Source organism: Camelina sativa, chromosome 16, assembly GCF_030686135.1.
Source record: "Camelina sativa cultivar CO46 ecotype springtype chromosome 16, ASM3068613v1".
Lineage (NCBI taxonomy): Eukaryota > Viridiplantae > Streptophyta > Magnoliopsida > Brassicales > Brassicaceae > Camelina > Camelina sativa.
In genome coordinates, this window is record NC_141895.1 from 14,020,160 (window position 1) to 14,041,325 (window position 21,166).

At 38.4% G+C, this 21,166-nt stretch overlaps 2 protein-coding genes and 1 pseudogene across 3 annotated transcripts; 2 read left to right on the top strand and 1 right to left on the bottom strand.

Annotated features, from left to right (window-relative positions):
• The first annotated feature begins 4,380 nt into the window (after positions 1-4,380).
• LOC104753563 (tubulin-folding cofactor D-like) lies at positions 4,381-10,074 on the top strand (annotated as a pseudogene). The gene is made up of 17 exons (XR_015585018.1): positions 4,381-4,431; positions 4,537-5,033; positions 5,184-5,286; positions 5,451-5,625; positions 5,776-5,952; positions 6,252-6,368; positions 6,466-6,570; positions 6,690-6,863; positions 6,973-7,188; positions 7,292-7,490; positions 7,711-7,916; positions 8,004-8,225; positions 8,321-8,837; positions 8,921-9,197; positions 9,274-9,315; positions 9,402-9,587; positions 9,672-10,074. The product of XR_015585018.1 is annotated as a tubulin-folding cofactor D-like (transcript).
• A 3,939-nt stretch (positions 10,075-14,013) lies between these two features.
• LOC104750337 (ycf20-like protein) lies at positions 14,014-15,155 on the top strand. Its single transcript, XM_010472122.3, has 2 exons — positions 14,014-14,432; positions 14,565-15,155. The coding sequence occupies exons 1-2, from the start codon at positions 14,293-14,295 to the stop codon at positions 15,022-15,024; spliced, it is 600 nt and encodes a 199-aa protein (XP_010470424.1). The 5' UTR covers positions 14,014-14,292; the 3' UTR covers positions 15,025-15,155.
• LOC104750338 (protein TRIGALACTOSYLDIACYLGLYCEROL 3, chloroplastic) lies at positions 15,142-17,986 on the bottom strand. The gene is made up of 10 exons (XM_010472123.3): positions 17,451-17,986; positions 17,162-17,293; positions 16,728-16,823; positions 16,574-16,651; positions 16,422-16,483; positions 16,238-16,313; positions 16,030-16,137; positions 15,745-15,920; positions 15,564-15,648; positions 15,142-15,472 (listed from the first exon to the last, which is right to left on the bottom strand). Exons 1-10 carry the CDS (start codon positions 17,634-17,636, stop codon positions 15,434-15,436), a joined length of 1,038 nt encoding a protein of 345 aa, XP_010470425.1. The 5' UTR covers positions 17,637-17,986; the 3' UTR covers positions 15,142-15,433.
• Between the last annotated feature and the right edge of the window lie 3,180 nt (positions 17,987-21,166).

Here is a 21,166-nt window from a genome sequence, read left to right on the forward strand (position 1 = left end):
TGCGTATCAACAAAAGACCGTGTTACACAGACCAACTCAGAAACAGTTTCGGTACAAAACCACTTGGAGGATGTTAATGGATCTCTTACGTTTCCAACAAGCTCAGAAAGAGAAGATTTAGCCCACGAAATACAAAGATACACTTCATTTTCCAAAGGAAGTCAATCTAGTTCTACACTTGAAGAGCTTTAGGTCCAATTGGTTTAGGACCTTCCAGAATTACGTATGGCAACCAGGAGCTGTTTCTACTAAGTCCAGGATGGAGCAAAGATACAGACCATGTTGTTTCTCATCAGCAAGTTGGATCAAAGAGTAAATATCAAAGAAGATTAAGGAAACACTTAATGGATTAATTCAAGATCTTATGGCCAAAGAGAGCATGGGAAAAACTATTGGGGATGATACCTATCAAGTCCAGCCTACTTTGAGCCTAATTCAAGTCCAAGAAAGCCCAAAATAATCACTTTGTTTTGTGGTCAAAGTGGAGTGACGAAAATAGAGTTCAACTCACCTTGGGAAGGACACCTTGGGAAGACAAATTTCAAAGAGTTGAATCTTCATTCAACTATCTATCTTTATTTTAAAAATAATACTTGGCTTTGTGACCAAGTTTTCTATCTCTATATAAACTCATGTAATCTCATTTGAGAATCATCAATCAATTTTCCTTTTCATTTTAGAGTCTATCTCTTTGTTTTTTGTCTAGAACATTTATTTGTTTCTTGGTGTGTAATATCCAAGCAACAACCTCCTTTTGCTGGGCTAGTGTGTTATATCTAACAGTGATTGGAGTTGGAAATATCAGCAGCCTTCCGCAACTGTTGTGCGACCCCTCAATCCATCAAATCTCCCGTGTTGCACCTCGCACCTTGGCGAGTTTCTATCATTTTTAGTCCGGCTGAGTGATCCTCGAATTTTGGGCATATGATAAGAGAAGTAGAAAACTTCAAGAACCATTGCCGAGAAGCTTGTTTGAGACCATAAATGGATTTCTTCAACCTACAAACAGCATTCTTGGGCAAAGTGTCCCCCTTAATCTCAGCATACCCTTCTGGAAGTCGCATATATATATCTTCATCAAGATCACCATTCAAGAAAGCATTAGAAATGTCAAGTTGATGCAGAAACCACTGTTTAGAAGCAGAAATCTTGAGTAACATTTTCACAGTGACCATCTTCGACACCGGTGAAAATTTTTCATTATAATCCAAACCCTCCTTTTGTGTGTAACCCTTAGCCACCAACCTGGCTTTATATCTCTCTAGAGTTCCATCTGCATAAAACTTCAAGGTAAAAACCCATTTGCAGCCAACAACTTTCTTACCAGGTGGAAGACTAGTTACATCCCAAGTATTGGTCCTCTCCATGGCTCCAATCTCCTTATCAACAGTCTCACACCATTCCTTGGATGCCTTTGCCTTTTTATATGAAGAGGGAATAGGAATTTTAGTAATATTATTGATATAAGCCAAATATGAAGAAGAAATGTTTGAATAGGATAAAAAGAAGGAAATAGGATGAGAGACATCATTGTCGAGAGAGTAACAATGATAATCGCTCAAATGAGCAGGAGGTTTTCGAACCCTTTATGGAGAAATTTGTAGTGGAGGAGAAGAAATGGAATCAGAATTTTGAGGAATGGAAATAGGATTACCAGAAGACAAAGAATCCGTTGGTGTGAGATCGTTGACAGGAACAATATCCTTCTGAGAATCTGTCAAAGGAAAAACACCTTCATGGAACTCAACATGCCTGGATATATAAACCACATGACTCTGCAAATCCATTACTTTGTACCCTTTAAAACCTGCAGGATATCCCAAAAACACACATGCTCTTGATCGAGGCTCAAACTTATGTCTTTGTTTCGGAGACGTTGAAGCATAACAGAGGCAACCAAAAGATCTGATGCGAGAATAATCTGGTTGCGTACCCGTGAGCAACTCATAAGGGGTTTTATTCGAGAGCAACTGTGATGGTGTACGGTTGATCAGAAACACTGCTGTCAGAACACAGTCTCCCCAATATTGCAGAGGAATATTTGATTGGAAGAGGAGAGATCGAGCAATGTTTAGAATATGCTGATGTTTACGCTCGACTACTGAATTTTGTTCAGGTGTCTCCGGACAAGAATGATAAGAAACAATGCCTCGTGACTGATAGAACTGAGTGAAAGCTAACTCTTTAGCATTATCTGATCTAACCGACTTCACTTTAGCATTATATTGATTCTCAACTTGGTTGATGAAAGCAGGGAAGACAATAAGAACATCACTTTTAGCCTTAAGCAAATAAATCCACGTTGCTCTAGAATGATCATCAACAATGGTCAAAAAATATTTATAACCTTCAACTGTTTCCATTGAAAAGGGTCCCCAAACATCAATGTGTAACAACTCAAAAGTTGAGCTACAAATGTTGTTTTCTGATATAAAAGATAACTTCTTCAGCTTTGCCAAGTGACATACATGACAAAAAGCAGGCTTCTTATTCTTGTGTCCTGTAGTTCCCAAAGCTTCAGAAATCACATCCAATCGTGAGTAAGAAGGGTGACCAAGTCTCTTGTACCACGTACCAATATCCACCATTGCATTCACTAAAGAAGCTTCTGTATCGAGCACTTAGAGCTTGCCAATGCGACGACCTTTACCAATCATCACCCCCTTGGTAGGATCTTGTATTTCGCAACAAGAAGTGTCAAAAATCACCCGAGAACCAAGATCTGAAGTCAAAGAAATGATATTGATAAGACTCAATCTGAATTCTGGGATAAACAAGACATTCGTGAGGAGTAAATCTTTATTTAGACGAATCATTCCCACTCCACTGATCTTAACATGCTGTCTTGTTGGCATGTTCACAAAACTTTCCACAGAAGTATCCAAAGAAACAAAACTATTTTTGTCATGAGACACATGGTGAGTTGCACCAGAATCAATCACCCATGTGTCTGTGGACAGTGTATGTTTCGAAGCAGCCAGTATACCAATAAAAGAGTATGTGTGAGTAGAGAATGAGATACCGGGGTGATCAAGTGGCGTCTGTGGAGTCTGTGGAGTTTGAGAAGTACTCGCAATAGCAGCAGGAACAGCTCCAGAAGATGTAGATTGTAGCTGAGAGCTAAAGAGAGCAATGATATTCTGCAGCTGATCAGGAGAAAGATTTCCAATCAAGTTCTCCATGTTAGTTGAAGTCTTATCCGAAACTGGAGATAAAGTGACTTGAGCTGCAACTATTGGAGGTTTCTGAAACTTTTCATTGAATTTCCCTTTTGGAGTGAAGCCAGGAGGAAAACCATGTTCCTGTAACACCGATCAACAATGTGTCCCACACTATTGCAAAAAGAGCATATCGGACGTCCTTTGTTTAGACCATTTTGAACATACATCACACCCGAGGAGAGTGGTGAAGAATAAACCATCTGAGGTGCAACTTGTGAGACTTGAAAAGCTGTGGGAGTAGTGGGAATGGTGAACCCTTTCTGGCTGTCGTCTTGATCCAGGATATGGTATACCTCTACCAGAGGAGGTAACACCTTCTTTGCAATGATCTGTCTGCGTACAATCGCATAAGATTCATTCAGACCAGCCAAGAATTTCACCGTTTTGGCTTTCTCTGCCTTCTGTTGCAGACAAGCACCTTTCCCACAAACACAAGGATCATCTAGTTCCTCTGAACCATCCAACTGATCCCAGAGAGTTTTGAGACGAGTATAATACTCAAATAACGACATAGAACCTTGACGAAGGTCTTGGATCTCTTGAGTCAGATTAAAAGTGCGTGGGAGATTAGTCATATGGTAACGACCACAGAGATCTTTCCAAATATCTGCAGCATCATTCATACGCAAGATACTACGATAGATCTGAGGAGAAACAGAGTTCAATAACCACGGCTTAACCATGCTATTGCATCTAGACCACAAATCAAAGTTAGGATCTGTAATCAAAGGCCTAGGCAAGCTTCCATCAACAAATTTTATCTTATTCTTAGCATCAAGAGAAATACGCATCGCAAAACTCCAGTCATCATACTTTGTTTCATCCAAACGAAGAGAAATGATATTCAAACTTGGATGATCTGCGTTGTGTAGATGGAACGGAGAGTGAGATGGATCAGCAAAGATTGGCGATGTGACAGCTCACAAAAGCCCGAAAACCTGAGGATCGGCTACTGGGAGAGTGATCGGAGCAGAATCATCAACATCGGAGTTTAACCTTTGTGATCTTCGAACAGCGGAGCTCGATTGAGATTTCGTTTTACCCATTTTTTGATTCGCACGAGATACAGTCACCATTGGAGCACGAGATAAGCTCAGAAACGAAGAAAAATAAGCTCAACGAAGAGAAATAATCAAAAATTTGAGGTGGCTGAGCTTTGATGGCTCTGATACCATATTACAAAGGAGAGAGAATGAGAGAAGAGAAGTTTGTTAAAGATATTTTTCTCATTCAATTAACCCAAAATAGCTGTACAATTCTTGTGTTATATACAAGTATGCTAAACCATATACTAAACCGGCTAACTTAATCAAAGGAAGCTAATCACATATTTACAGCTAACCCAATAAAAACACTTGAATTAGAAGCTAAACCTGATGAAGTTCTCGATATAATCAAACCCATTTGCAAAATTATCTATACTTTAGTTACTGTCTGTGGCTACAAAGCTGTTATCAAGTTCTTTCCCCATCAAGTATCCGATTTAGAACTCGCTGTGTCGCTTCTGGAGAAATGCCATACCATGACTTCTGTTTCATCCTTGAGGCAAGAAAGCACTGGTGAAATGGAGGCTCAATGTGTTACTCTCTTGTGGCTTTCGATCCTTGTGTTGGTCCCGTTTGATATTTCTTCTGTTGATACAAGCATTGCAAATGATAAAAGCTTCTGTGTGGACGATCTTGCTCCTCTTGTATTGAAAATTTTGGGTTTCTGTAAGGACTATCTATGCACTGCTGGCCCTATGCGAAGGATTTCTGGGTTGCTCCTTTCTAAGCTTTTAACGCGTCCGGATATGGGAAAGGCATTTATTAGGTCTGATTCTGTCACTCAGAAGTGCTAAAGTTTTTGAGTTTTGTTTATGTGTTTGTTCTGGTTTGAACACTTGACTTCATCAACAAAATTGTTCGGGTTACTCAGATGAAACAAACTTTTCTTTGTTGCACTGTGGTGTTTCTGTTTCAGTTTTTTTGAGTGGACACATGAAGTTTTATCTCCCGAGGAAGATAATCTTGTGAACAACTTTTGCTTGCTTGGTGTGATGGAGGCTCTGGCTGCCATTTTTAAGGTTTTTTTGTTTCTTCTGTAACCTGGAGTTGTTTACTATGTTTTCAATAATGGTCCATATTGCATAAACATATATATATAGATGCTAGAAAAGTATTGCTGGTTTTGATTACTTAAGTTTTGGTATTTTGCATCTGGGTTTATATGTCTTACTTACATTGGCAGACTGCTAGCCGAGAAGTGTTGCTTGAAGCCCTTCCTAAGGTTTTAAATGATGTGACTGTGCTAAGCAAATCAAATGCAGCAACTAGAAGTCCTCTGCCTCGCAAGTATTTGATCAAGTTAACTCAGGATAGGGCTTGTTTGTCTTCCTCATCGCTCACCTTCCTGGCGCTATGTGGTAAATACCTTTTAGCATGTGTAAATTAGTAGATGTAAATAGTACGTCATGTGTGTTTTAATATTGTAGAATTTCTGGTTATGCCCATAATTGACATAATCTCATTCTCAAGTTAGTCATCTGAAACTTGTTTCTTGATTTTTTATGCAGAGTCAAACCGGCTCCCTTTCTGTGAATATTTCGACCCAAATGGTGGCGCCCCCTGATCATGCTGTCGTTGTCATCTCTCAACCAGAAAGTTCAGATGACCAAGAGGATGAAGATATGGATGTTCCTGAAATCTTAGAACAGATAATTGAGATGCTACTCTCTGGTTTGAGAGACACGGTATGTTCAGTGGGTGAGATACTATTGTTAGGCTATTTGCTAGAGATGGTCACATCTCAACTTATACAAGTATATTATTGCTATATGATAATCTGAGTAAAAATACTCTGCTATGCACCAAGGTATAGATAGACTGGAGTGACCAGTTACCACTTAAAATACAAATATATATTTCTTGGATGCTATAAATCTTTGTATGCGACATGAAACTCTCAGCTTCCACCCAGAAAATCTCACATGTTACTAGCATTTGCAAGCATTTTCCTCTAAATCTTTTTACTGTTTTCTGAACTGTGTAGGACACTGTGGTTCGTTGGTCTGCTGCAAAGGGTATAGGTCGTATAACCTCACGACTTACATCTGTTCTTTCTGAAGAAGTGCTGTCATCTATATTGGAACTATTTTCACCAGGAGAGGTACTCGAAATAATGGCAGCATAACTTGCATGCTCTTAAGTCCAATTATAACAAGCTATTGTCTAGCTGACAGTAATTTTGCTTTCATGTTGTTCAGGGAGATGGCTCATGGCATGGGGGTTGTTTGGCTTTAGCTGAACTGTCTCGTCGAGGGTTACTCTTGCCTATAAGTTTCCCACAAGTCGTCCCAGTTATTGTGAAGGTTGTACTCTTTCCCATTCACAAGATTACTTATTTCCCTTCAACGCATACGAAGAAATGGCATCACTCTCCCAAATTATGCAGAAGCTGTATGGATTTACATATAAACATCCTTTACAGGCACTCCATTATGATGTCCGTAGAGGTCCGCACAGTTTTGGATCTCATGTGCGTGATTCAGCTGCCTATGTTTGTTGGGCATTTGGGCGCGCCTATGTGGTCCACAAAGATATGAAAAACGTCCTCGATCAGCTTGCTCCAGATTTATTGATAGTGGGTTCCTTCGATAGAGAGGTACCAATCACTCTTTTGACTATACTTTCTTTGCCGTGTCTTGCTTGATTTGAAGAATTCTGTTTTTGTAGATTTCTTCATTGCGTAGGGTATATCGATTTTATGTCAGGTGAACTGTAGAAGGGCTGCTGCCGCTGCTTTCCAAGAGAATGTTGGAAGGCAAGGAAATTACCCTCATGGCATTGACATAGTGAACATAGCTAACTATTTTTCCCTTTCTTCTCGGGTGAACTCATGCCTTCAGGTTGCTGTTTCCATTGCTCAATATGAAGGTTATCTATATCCTTTTGTAGATGAATTGCTATACAACAAGATCTGCCATTGGGTATGCTCTGTTTGATATTAAAGTGAAACGCTTATTTGATTGGGAACTGGATCAGATAATTGTTCCTAGTTGATATGTTAATAATTCAATCTTGTCATTTCAGGATAAAAGCTTGAGAGAACTTGCTGCAGAAACTCTCGCTGCTCTTGTTAAATACGAGCCTAAGCACTTTGCTAACTATGTGCTGGAGAAAGTAATTCCTTGTACCCTTTCAACTGATTTGTGCATGCGCCATGGTGCAACATTGGCAGCTGGAGAGGTTGTCTTAGCTCTGCATCAGTGTGGCTATGTTTTTTCTGCTGGTTGGTACTATCTATTTTCAGCTTTGACTTTTGTGGCATCTTTGCATAAGCAATTTACAAATCATTTTTAGTATGGAAACCAAATATGTGGGAACCATCTTGGAATCTAGACTGTATTCATCCCCTTTCGAGCTTGATTTTCTGTTAAAAACTAACAAGTTCAGTGGTTGGCATCATTATCCCTTGTATTAAATGTTCCTGATGCACTAATTTTTTACAGATAGCCATAAGCGTATGGCTGGGGTTGTCCCTGCCATTGAGAAAGCAAGGCTTTATCGTGGGAAAGGTGGAGAAATAATGCGACTGGCTGTCTCACGGTATATCGAGTGTATCTCGTTATCTCATGTGAGATTATCTGAGAGAACAGAACGGATCCTGCTTGATACCCTCGATGAGAATTTAAGACATCCCAATTCTCAAATACAGGTACCTACGTTTCTAAATATCATATAGGTATTTATTTTCTAACTGTTAGCATACTTCATTAGTTAACAAGTTTCACTTATTATACAGAATGCAGCTGTAAATGCTGTTAAACAGCTTGTGCAATCATATCTCATTTGCAATGATAAGATTGCTGTTGATTTAGTATCAAAATACGTAACACATCTAACCGACCCAAACGTAGCTGCTCGGAGAGGTTTTGCACTTGCACTGGGTGTCTTGCCATGTGAACTATTGACTCCAAACTGGAAAAATGTAGTTTTGAAACTCTGCAGTGCGTGTCAGATAGAGGTAAAGAAGACAAGATGTGACTACATCGGTCTCCAATCTTTGGAAAACATTTTATTCACTTTGACCGATGTTTTATATTTTATATTTCCAAGCAGGCGGATCCTGAAGATAGAGATGCTGAGGCACGCATGATTCATAAATGCTGTGAAAGGACTCACATCTATGTATGAGACTCTTACTCAGCGAAGTACTAGTGATCCTGAAAACGATGACCTGTCTCTTTGTATTCTTATAAAGACTGAAGTGGTAACTACTTTACTGAAAGCTCTTGATGACTACTCAGTTGATAACAGAGGTGATGTTGGTTCTTGGGTTCGTGAAGCTGCAATCCAAGGAATTGAGAAATGTACATATATGCTCTGTAAGAAGGTCGAAATGAACTCAGCGGGTGATCATAACAATGATTTATCCTCGCTTTTTGATTCAAATCTCGCTAACCATCTGATTGGAGGTATTGTAAAGCAAGGAATGGAGAAAATGGATAAATTAAGAGAAGCCGCTGCAAAAGCTCTCCAAAGGATTTTGTATCACAAAACTGTTACTGTCCCTTTCATACCTCACAGAGAAACACTGGAAGAAATTGTTCCCAACAAAGCAAGCTTACAATGGGCGGTATGCAGATCCTGGAGCCTTATTGCGTTGCTTCTTATGTTTCCAATTGTTTATCTGACTATAAGTTATCTATTCTTTTGTAGGTTCCTGAGTTCTCGTTCCCAAGATTTGTTCAGCTATTGAAATTCCGTTGTTATAGCAAACAGGCAATGTCTGGATTAGTAATTTCGATTGGAGGGTTACAAGAGTCGCTTAAAACAGCTTCACTCTCTGCATTACTGGAGTATGTGAGGGAAGAAAGTGAAGCTGAAGATGTTGTTTAAACAACAACAGTCTAGAGAATCTGCGATTTGTGACGACATCGTCTGGATACTGCAAGAGTACAAAAAATGTGACCGAGTTATTGTACCCTGTCTAAAAGTAAATACACCATTAACCTCTAATTTACTGTGTCGATCCTTAATATTTATGTCTTAACACTTTTCTTTTGACACAGACAATTCTAGAGCTCTTGGTCAAGATATATCGGAATCAAGAGGTTGGTTTTATAGTTTTACTTGTTTCGATTAGATTTTGTCAAAGCTTGTAGATTCCACGTAAAGCTTATGTGCCATTTGATTTCAGGCTTATACGTTGGGTTTCTACACAAGAGTCATGGATTCCTTAGCCATCGAACTAAGAGCTTCAAAGAAATTCGAAAAGGTAGAGGCAGGAATTGGAATACTTGGGTCTATTGCTTCTGTCTCAGAACTCATCAGCACTCAAGCGTTCTCTCATCTTCTACCATTCCTTGCCCACCAATATCCAAAGGTTCATGTGACTTCTCTGCATCTCAAACTCTGTTCCAGAAAGTTCATGCTGCTTACATGAATATATTGTTTTCACTTGATCCAGATCCGAAAGAAGGCGGCTATTCAAGCCTATCTAGCGCTCCTTCAAAACAAAATCTTAGTACCAGAGGACAAACTTGAGAATGTGAAAGATATATTATTTCAGACTTGTTGGGATGCTGACATGGATGCAACCCAATCTCAGAGGTTAGAATTGTGTGAATTGACTGGTTTAGATCATAAAGTAGTGTTGAGGACCAGAAATAGAAGGGTGACTAGGGAAATCATGACGGCTTTGGACGGGGAATGCGTCTTACTCAGCTCTGGTTGATGCCTCTGGCTTCTGATTGGTAAGCATATGCATGGTCCTCGAGACAATTTTGAATACCAAGTTTTCGTTTTGCTATGTTTTTCACAGTTATACAATGCAATAGTCAAAATAAATTATGCAATAACATCAAAGAAAACACCAATATTCATATAAGACTAACAAAGAAACTAGTGGTTAATTATCATAGCGGCAGCTCGAATCATACTGCAACTTGGTTTTATCACAAACATATTTCATCAATCATCATATCTATCGTGCTTACTCTGCAATCCAGAAAAAACAACCACGGTCTGAACTACAGTTCACTTCTCTCCTTAATATCGTCCATAATGCCATTGCCAATAGCACCGTTGATATCTTCTTCGGAATCAGAGACAACTCCTGAAGTCCTAATGAGTTGAGACCAATCGTGTCGCATATTTTGTAACGGTTGCCGCCAATGGAGAAAAAAGCAAGAACCTTGCTAACTAGTAGACCAATCGTGTTGCTTTCAGAGTATAACAGGCTTTGTGGAACAAGGTGTCAGGGTCATATCAAAAGAAAGAGATGGACATTAGTTTAGATGAAGAAACTGACAATTTTTCTTCTACTCAGCTGAAAGATGATATTTGTGAGGTAAGGATTCATACACTGTAATGAAATTATGTTCTTTGACACATGCTTATGGTACATACATATTCCGATTTTAATCTTATAATCATATGGTTCTGGATAACTGTGATCACTGGTTTACCCAGTTAGTTCCTTGTAACTACTCCGTATAGTCCTGGATTATGTATTTTATCATCAGTACTTCCAACTCGATATACTTTTATGAGTTTGATTGCTTTCCAGAAAATGATGATGTTATAATTAATGAAGTAAGCTTGTGTTTCTGTTTCATAATCTGATTGTGTTCCAGATTGCATTGCTGTTTTTCTTGATCAGTAAAACTTTGGTCCAGATGAAGAATTTATATGATTTCAGGGGACACTGAAGACGCCATATCTAAGGGCAGTGTTCCGAGATTACAAAGTGGAAGAGCCATACGTGTATTAGATTCTGGGTTAGTGGGAGGCTTATGAAAGAAGAATTCTCAGATGATGGGATAGATATTGTTGAGTTATTGGACTGACTGAAAAATTGCTTATTACCACGAGGATAGAATTAGCCTCCAGCTTGTAAAAGTGAAAAAGCTCTAAAGGAAAGGGAACTGGTGAGGAAGCATTTTAAGTCTCAGATGATAGTCCTACAGAGGTATGCCAAACATTTAATTTTCACTGATGGATCTGGTAGTGACTTTACAGAACTGATGGTTCATAAGTGCACTGATGGATCTGGTAATGACTTTATTGAACGTCATGTAGTCTTAGACTCTTAGTAAAATGGGGAATAGTTTAGATTATGTTATATTGGAGATAATGGGGACTCAATCGTCTGGTACACTCGATTTGTTAATATTGTATAAGGACTTTTTGTTTGAATTTGACTATATTGTGCAAAATCTTTATCGTTTTTTTTCTTCTATTCTGTTCTCAATGCACTTAGGCGAAGATGCTGAGTCGGGCCTTGCGCCACTTCATCAATGTGCTGAAAAGGAGCTGCAACTATACTTAGATGCCAAAGGTCCATGTGAAGATTTTAATGCGATGGAAACGTTTGTTCGAAAGTCACACAAGAATCTCCAAGCAAACTTTTCAAAAACCTCTCTGTTTACCATTCAATATAGGTCTGGTCTCTGAACAGTACTCAAAGAATGTTAAAAAGACTCTCTCTAAAAGCTATAAAGAACATCAAAGCCAAAAAAAATCACTAGGAAAGGGAAAGCAAGATAAAACAAAATAGAGAAACACAAAGTAAAACCAGACTTGGAGAACACATATAAACATCTAAAGATGTATTTTGCTAACAGGACAAAGACCTGGTGCAGTTTTGGGTTGTTCATGCGGATTCGTCTGGGGAAACCGTGAGACTCGATCCTCGATCTCCATTCTATTGAAAGAGACAACTTGAGTCGCATTACTTCTTTCAGTGGAAGCCTCACTAATATTTCCTCTATGACGTCGTCTGGTAGTGATGATGGAGCAATCCCTTCCATTTCTCCTTCGTTTTTTTTTTGATATGCAGGAACGAAAGGAATGCCCCTTGTTTTATGTGTAGTTTAAATTTGGTTCATTTCTATGCTTTTACTTTTTAGCAATTTTAATTTACACTTTTGGACAAAGAATAAGGATTTTCATTAAAAAGTAATATAGAAATATGAAATATCCTCGATTCAATTTGGTCATAAGGTGGATGCCGCTGTGCGGACATAGATGCAGGGGGTTTTGGGGATTTCGAATTTGAGTGGGATGGGATCTTATCTCGGGCTACCGGAGAGTCTGGGAGGATCCAAGACAAAAGTATTCTCTTTTGTTCGGGACCGCCTTCAGGGACGAACGACGGGTTGGTCGGCGAAACTTCTCTCCAAAGGGGGAAAAGAGGTGATGATCAAGTCCGTTGCCACGGCGGTCCCCACTTTTGTGATGTCTTGTTTTCGGATACCGAAAACAATAACGTCAAAACTTACGAGTGCAGTGGCAAATTTTTGGTGGAGTACTTCAGGACAGTCTGGGGGGTTGCACTGATTAGTTTGGGATAAACTCTGTTGCAGTAAGCAGTTGGGGGGCTTGGGTTTCAGGAACGTTGATGCTTTCAACACGGCATTGCTGGCAAAACAACTGTGGAGGCTGATTGAGGCCCCGGATACATTGTTTGCTCGGGTTTTCAAGGGCAGGTATTATCGCAATTCCAACCCTATGGATCCGATACGCTCTTACTCTCCATCTTACGGGTGGAGAAGTATTACTTCCGCTAGATCTTTGGTTAATAAAGGCCTTATTATATGGGTCGGTTTGGGGGAGTCCATTTCGATATGGATGGATCCCTGGGAACCGGCTCAATCCCCAAGACCAGCGTTCAGCAAGGGTCCCCATAAGGATCCTTCTCTTAAAATCTCTCATTTAATTGATTGTCACACTAATACTTGGCGTATGGATAGGCTCAAGGAGTTTTTTGCCCCGGAAGATGTTGATCTGATAGGGGCTATTCCTTTAGGAAGTCGTCGCCTAGATGATTCCATGGGTTGGCATTATACGAAATCAGGAAAGTACACTGTTAAATCTGGTTATGAAGTGGAACGTCGTTCTGCTCCACAGCTTATGATGGTCCCTCGAGTGGGTCCAGAGATAACACCTCTGCTGGCTGCTGTCTGGGATGTCTCCTGTCCACCAAAAATTAAACATTTTATGTGGCAGGTATTGACAGGATGTATTTCGGTTTCGGCTAATCTGCGGCGGCGGGGTATTCCTTGTGACTCCGCGTGTGTACGGTGTGGGGCTGAAGAGGAAACAATTAATCATGCTATTTTCCGATGTCCACCGGCTCGACAAGCGTGGGCTTTAGCTCAAGTTCCTGTAGGTCCTGACTCTTTCCCGACAGAGTCTATTTATGCTAATGTAGACCATTTCTTAGGTTCTTCTAATCCGGGCTCTCAGGCAGCCGCGTTCCTGTGGCTTATGTAGTATACTTGGAAAGCGCGGAATGCTTGTGTTTTTGAGAATGTAATGGAAAATCCACTGGATGTAGTTCGGTTGGAGGAGGGGGAGGCGAATGTCTGGTTACAGGCTCAGGTGGAGGTGGAGGATGAGGATCATCCCCACACTCCACTTGTCCCCTCTACTAGACAAAGGGGATTCTCTGGCACGTCAAGCGCGACTGTCACCGCAACATGTTTTGTTTGTGAATTCTTTTCCTCCAAATTGGCTCTTTTGAGCTGATTCTATTGTTGTCAAAAAAAAAAAATATGAAATATAATTAGACCAGATTTTCTAGTATTATTAATCATTATTTTTGGAAGTAAATCTTATTTTTAAATGATACACATGTAAAGAACTTGTACTCTGATAATAAACCCAAGACAAAACCAAACAAAGGCCTAAACCATGGCCACCGCAAGTACCAACACTAATTCAGAGATTAAACCACCAACCGACCATTGAAACCCGATTGGCTGACCCAAACAGATTTATTAACTTTCTAGAGGTTTTGAAAAATTGTTCCAAAAGTAAAAAAATTGTGTGAAGTAAAATGTAAAAAAAGTAAAAAGTTTGTGTGAAGTGGATGAAACTAAAAGAATCTTCAACGCCGTACCCGTACTGTGAAGTTGAGTCTCGCAAATCTGACACTCATCTTCTCCGATCTCCATTGTTTCATTCGACTCAAGCTTCTTGCTTTTTCCTCATAGATCAATCGGGCTAAGCTTTGTTTTGTCTTCGCTGTGACGTAGTTAAAAAAACCCTAAAATCTCAGAAAAAAAATCGAGACTTGTTTTCTAATGGCATGTCAAATTCAAGCTTCACGCGTCTCCCCAGTTCTGGAAATTGATAAAGGTCTCTCCTTTATGATAAATCTCTTCCATAGGAGAAGAAGAGCTTCCTCCATTACCCTTACTTCATTTCCTTATCCCATGAAAAGGTACCTTTTTTGCGTTTGTGGCGTAATCATCATCATTGGTTTCAACATTGCAAAAATTTTGAATTTGAGGCGTAAAGTAATTATCATCATTGGGTTTGATTATTGAAAAGTTTCTTCATTTTTGTTCAATAGTTTTCAGATGAGGAGGAGACCAAACCGGAAAATAGCGTTTGCGTTAGACACAGGTTCTTCTGTTCCTGGAGATAATGATGGAGGAGGACAAGAGATGAATGGAGACAGGACCGGTCTCGGTAGCACTCGATTGGGTAGAATTGCCATCGCAGGAGGCAAACAGCTGCTTGGGAAGATAAACTCTGCAAGAAAAAACTTGCCAATGAAGATATTTTTGCTGCTTCTTGGTTTCTACACTGCCAATGCATTGGCTACGATTCTTGGACAGACCGGTGACTGGGACGTGCTTGTTGCGGGAATCGTCGTGGCTGCGATCGAAGGAATCGGTATGCTTATGTATAAGAGACCGTCTTCTTCAATGTTTTCAGGGAAGTTGCAGTCTTTTGTTGTGTTTATGAATTTCTGGAAAGCTGGTGTTTGCTTAGGTCTCTTTGTTGATGCTTTCAAGTTAGGCAGTTGAAATAAATGATCTTTCTCTTCTTCTAGATGAGTAATGTTTGTGTATATATACGGTTGTTACTACTGTTTTGGAGATTCTGTCAAAGTTTCAGTATGTATGAGAATGCAAGTCTTGTTCTTGGCAGATAAAAACCCCAATTCTCATTTATGCATTATATAGTGAAACCTCACAACTTACAATGCTTTCCTGATCTATGCTTCTAAGAATAAAGAGTGTTTACAAGTAGGCTAAAGCTTTGTTTAGGAGGAACTGAAGTTTCTTGTGAACTAATTGCTCTTAGGACGGTTTCTTGCAAATCTTAATGGGAAGCCAGAGGTTGTGAACTGATTTTGCCAGAATCCAGACATATGTTGTGTGCCAACCGTGTCTCGTCATTTCTTCAATCCCAAAATGTCTCAGATTGCGTCCCCTAGTATCTGATTGGTCCATCGAGGCTGCCTGTAGCAAACTGAGAGATACAAAACAAAAATGAATGACTCAAACTGCATCTCAAGTACGTCCATGCTGATATTAGATGTAAACATGTGAAAACAAGGGACCTGTTGAACTATTGGATTAGTTGACGTTGTAAATTCATGTGTCATTCCTTGCCAAACGATCTTTCCTTCATACAGAAACAATAGCCTGAACAGAAGAAGAAACACAACTTTCTTAAGTGATGAAGCGAAAGCTGCAAAAAGCAAAAAGCATATCTTGTAATATATGGACTGAAATCAGAACCTGTCTACAGCTCTTTGAATGGTGCTATGTTGATGTGTTACAACCAGATAAGACGCAATTTTTCCAGGTTTTCCAACTGCATCATCATCCGTCATGTGAACAGACCGTATAAGATCTTCAACTACAGTTGAAGCAATTGGATCGAGTCCAGCAGTTGGCTCATCGTACAAGAGCACCTAAGAAAAGGCAGCGCATGATCAAAGTAACTTTCAAAACCCATATAAATGAATGCTTAATTTTCCCCACATGATAAGTTAAACTAACATGAGCAGATCTTCAGATTACCTCTGGCTCTATGACCTCTTTTGTTGTATCAAAAATTAGTGAACGAGCTAAAGCAACCCTTTTCTTCATTCCACCAGATAGCTCAGAAGGTAATCGATTCTCAACCCCCTGATCTTATTAGAAACAAAAACAATAATAAGCTGGATGTGGACTATTCACCAGGTATTTAACTAGCCTATGTTATGAAGGTTGTACTGAATTAAGATACCTTCAGTCCAACAGCTGCTAAGGTTTGTGTCACAAGCTCAGATATTTGATTCTCCGGCATTTTTGATCTTTCATAACTGTAATCAGTTACCATAGACAAGTTTAATCAATATGTCTAAAAACAAAAGAGCATCCGCAAGGCAAAAAATGAGGCTATATAGTGACGTTAAAGAATAACATCTTACAGTAGAAAACCAACATTTTCACGAACTGATAGAGAATCAAAGAGAGCTGCACTCTGAAATACCTGTGTGATAGAAAAAATGCCATTTACATACACAAACTCGAAACAAATAATCCACGACTCATGATCATCATATCTCAGAACAGCAGTTACCAGGCCAATACGAAGTCCTGATATTTCCTCATCACTTATCAAACCAGCTCGTTTTTTTCCTCGTATATAAACTTCTCCCTGCAAACCAAGCATCAAAGACAATCCATAATCTGAAGGTTATGATCTGCCAGATAGAGTAGAAACAGTTGCAGACCTTGTCTGGAGCAAGAAGTCCAGCCATGATCTTTAAAATGGTTGATTTCCCAGTCCCAGAAGGACCGATCACCCCAACAGCTTCCCCATGTCTAATCTGCATACACAAAAATTGGTTAAAATGTGGTGTGTTTCTGTGACTTTCAAAATCTGAAGACCATGCATAATCTGAAGATCCAAGACAAGTAAGAGTAAAGATAACATTATAGTAAATATACACTAAAGTTCTTTGCAATTCCCGGGACTTTCAAGAGTTCAAAATATGATAAAACAGCTTACTTATCATCAATTCAATGCTACAAAATAGCCAAAGCAGTACACTTTTATGGCCAGGGGTTTGCCAATATGAGCAATAAAGCTAGCGCCTTACAAGCTCGGTAACACCATCCTTTGTACATTGGATTTAAGAAAGGGTAGTAAGTATGCTCAATGTACCTTAAAGCTAACACCTTTCAAGATATGTTTTTCCCCAAACGATTTGTAAACATCTCTACATTCAATAAGAACATCAGAATCATTCTCAGGCTCTCGCTGTTTACTCATACTTCCTCCTGACTTAGAGAGACTCTGCAGATATATATATCATCACATTATCAAACATTTAGACAAGACCCCAAGTTCCAACCAAATAAAAAATGCACAACATTTTTGATATAAAAATTACAAGTATCTAAGGCAATCGTTGAACAATTGATAGCAAAATTGTGCAAACAAAATCAAATACATCGAATTTAGTGGCATCGTTGTCCAAATTCTGAGGAGGAGCTATGCAACAGCAAGAGACTTTCCGACGAAACGAGATAACACTCCTTCTTGGTAAAACGACGGACCGACCAGAAGAAGAAGAACCATGGCAGTGTAAACTCGGACGAAGCAACGACGAGGAAGAAGAAGAGGATAACGAAAGCATGATTGATTCTTGTGGGTTGAGATCCTGAAGAAATCGAATTCGATACCAATCAATTTGGGAGAAACCCAGAATCAAGATCGATCAAAGGTGTGGACTTTGCGGCGAAATCTCGCTTTTTCTTCCCTTCACCGACGAAAGCGAGTGAGAGAGATATCAAATCACATTGCCATTTTTGTAATCTATTTATTTTGTGAGATAGAAACGAAATTGAGAATGAGACGAATGATGATGAATGTAATATGTAATACTTTTTTGCATTTTTGCAAGTGTTGTTGATCAATTTATCCGACTGGTATACGGATAACCCGAATTTAACTGGATACCAAAGTTGGAAAATCCAATACAATCCTACAACTAGGGATGACCACAGCAGTTACGGTTATCACTGTTACGGTTAATTAACCACTAGTTACGGTTAGAAATTTTGTTTAACCTTAACCATAACCGTTTAATAAACGGTTAAATGGTTATGGTTAAATACGGTTCCGGTTGAAGCGGTTACGGTTATATATGGTTACGATTATTTGATAATTTGATACGGTTGATATTATTTGATAATATAATATAATTGAAATTATTTATTTATAATTATTATGTTCTTTTAGTGTACTCATATTTCTTTATATCATATGATTCATATTAAATAAATAATTATTAGTATATTTTGTTATATTTTTAAAACGGTTACGGTTGACAAATTACAGTTTAACTATGCGGTTAACCAACGGTTTTGATATGGTTACGGTTAATTAACGGTTATAGTTAATATAATTTAACCATATATTTACGGTTAACGGTTACGGTTTTTAACCATTTTATACGGTTACGGTCTGGTTACGGTTCAGATACAGTCGGTTATGGTTTAATTTTGGTCATGCCTACCTACAACTTTGTAATGACTAAAGTTAAATCAATATATTTTCTTTGAGAAAAAAAAAAGTCTGAATGTTTCATGTTAAAGAGGGGATATTCAACTTCATGTTTTAAGGATTTGGTAGGATTTTAATATTGAGAAATACCCTAGGATAGCATTATTCAAGGTTTTTCTTCCAAAGTTAGCACACATGCTCAATTTTTCCAAAAGTAACATTTTTATTATATTAATATTTCCCTAAATTTAATTATTAAATTTATGACAAAAAGAGAGGAAAAAAATCACGAGCTTCTTCTTCTTCTTCTTATTTTTCTTCACCACCAATCGTATTTGGGATTAACGATAAATATGTCAGATCTAGAGAAGCTGCGAAATTGGTAAATCAAGCTCGGATTTGTGAGTGGAGAACGATACAATGAACCGGTGTATCTTCTGCTTTGTCGTAGCAGTCTCCTTAACCTCCGACGCCAGAACGATTTGCTTGTTCGAACCATCATCATTTTCCACCACTTCACTGTCGAAGGAGGTTACGATAACGACGGAAGAAGAAGTCAAGAAGATGTGTATCGATTGTAGAGATCTGGTTTGTTATTACTACTATTACTCTTTTCAACATTTCTCTCGTTGGATTCAAGATGGTATAAGATTCATTGTCGCCGATTGCATAAATTTCACAAGAGGAGTTAGAAGAAGCTTCGTTGGGAGATGTGTATGAGAAGATTGAAACTTTGACGGCTCAATTTGGAAAATGATGGGCGAAAGCTTAGTACAGAGAAAAAGCTGAACGCGACGGTGAATTGAGTTGGAGAGATGGAACACAAATTGGATCTGGGTCTTAGTTCGCTTAACTTAGAATTGGATCTGCTTTCATAAATTTAGGAAGACATTCATGAACTTCAAGGTCTTCTTCCTAAACGTTATGAAATCTTTCTTTAACTTGAGGAAATGTGATTTTAAATCTCTTTATTTATGTTTTGTCCTAACTACTCCATTAGTAAGGAGTAATGTATCACAAACCCACCAATGTTCTAACTTTAGGAAGACATTCCAAACTTTCAAGGAGTTCTTCCTAACTTACTATTAAACTGACATCTCACATAAACTGAAGGTAAAGAATAAGAATATTTCTCACAACACTCATATCAAATCATTTCAAGAATATTAAACCATTCATATGGATCAATTCGAAGTAAGGCCTCCCAAATTAGTTCTATCGAATCTCTTTTTATGTTTTCCCCAAGGATGTGTTTCATATACATTTTTATGTTATCTTGGAATGAAAATCTTGACTTACTAGTTACACGCTCTAGTATAATACCCAAAGGTTCCGACTCTTTGTGAGGACATGTGTATAACTTGTTTTTCCTTCATGAAAGCTTTCCTGAAATTCGAGAAATCATTCCTAAAACAAGAAATCATTCCTAAATATCTGAGAATCCTTCATGAATGTTTGATTCAGACCTTCTTATATGTTTACCAGTGAAAACATAGCTACCTAGGAAAATATCCCAATCTTCAATACAAAACCTTCATAAATATGTTTTAAAACAAGTTTTATGGTGAAACCCATCCAAAATCCTAATAATAAATAAATATACATCATGTGAATACAAAGAATCAAAGTGTAAATACTCCATACTCATTATGCACCAATTCCTTGTAAATGTCAACTGAAGCCTTTAATCTTGTATCGTCTGAGTACCGCTCGCCCTTACTTCGAGTCCTTTACTAGTAACTCATTCATATGAGCAATAAGATGCAAGAGCTGAACTATCACTTGTTCGAAAAACAAAACATGTAAGTTAGCAACAACATTATGAAAAATGATCAAGAATTGAGAAATCATGAAGATGTTTACTCAGTCCTACAACTAATAGCAAACTAAAGACCAACATACAACAAACAAAAAATAACCATGAAGCCAAAAAAAACATTTATTGTTCTCTGATTATCAATCCTTATGTTCATCCTGAATTCCAAACTTTTTATGAAGTTCATTTTGAAGTTCAAGAACCCTTTCCTGAATTTTTAAAAGATGAAAATAAGAACTATATAGCTAAGAGCATACGTGAAAATAAAACAGAGCAGAATATACTAATAAACAACAGTATGTGCAAGACCACCCTAGAAAAAAATAAAACATGATCATGAATTAAACCGAGAGAGAGAGAGATATAAATACATTAGCATGCCTTTGACTTTAGCAAGAACAAGATTACCAAACTCTACAATAATCAAAACAATTATTTTCATAAAACAGTTGTAAAATATCACATCCAAACGTAAACCCCAAATGTAATCAATGTATAATGTTTTGAATCTTGAGCAGGAGTTACCAATATCAATGATTGAAGCTCTGAGTCAAATACACACTACAAGGCACATATAGAAGCGTTTCATTGCTGATATTACAGTTTCGTATCCAATCAATTATGGCATTGAATGCGTTGGTGTTTAAGGTCGTTCCGTCACAAAAACCTCCAAAACCTGAAATTGATAACATCTCGGTCATGTGCTTCATTAGAACTATACTAGAACATGTAATCGGATCTCCAAAAGAGATGGTGATCAAGACACATACCTTAGCAGGCCCCTTTTGACTTTAGCAAAAACGAAATTACCCAATCTTCAGGTCTCCTATCACCGTCTTTGTTCA

Bases quoted from the DNA above. Each gene is read 5' to 3' on its own strand.
- LOC104750337 (XM_010472122.3), top strand. From the start codon at position 14,293: ATGGCATGTCAAATTCAAGCTTCACGCGTCTCCCCAGTTCTGGAAATT. The intron at 14,433-14,564 runs GTACCTTTTTTG...TTTGTTCAATAG, and splicing joins TTTCCTTATCCCATGAAAAG to TTTTCAGATGAGGAGGAGAC.
- LOC104750338 (XM_010472123.3), bottom strand. From the start codon at position 17,636: ATGCTTTCGTTATCCTCTTCTTCTTCCTCGTCGTTGCTTCGTCCGAGT. The intron at 16,138-16,237 runs GTATCTTAATTC...TAATAAGATCAG, and splicing joins TAGCAGCTGTTGGACTGAAG to GGGGTTGAGAATCGATTACC. The intron at 15,921-16,029 runs GTAATCTGAAGA...GCCTTTTCTTAG, and splicing joins AAGAGGTCATAGAGCCAGAG to GTGCTCTTGTACGATGAGCC.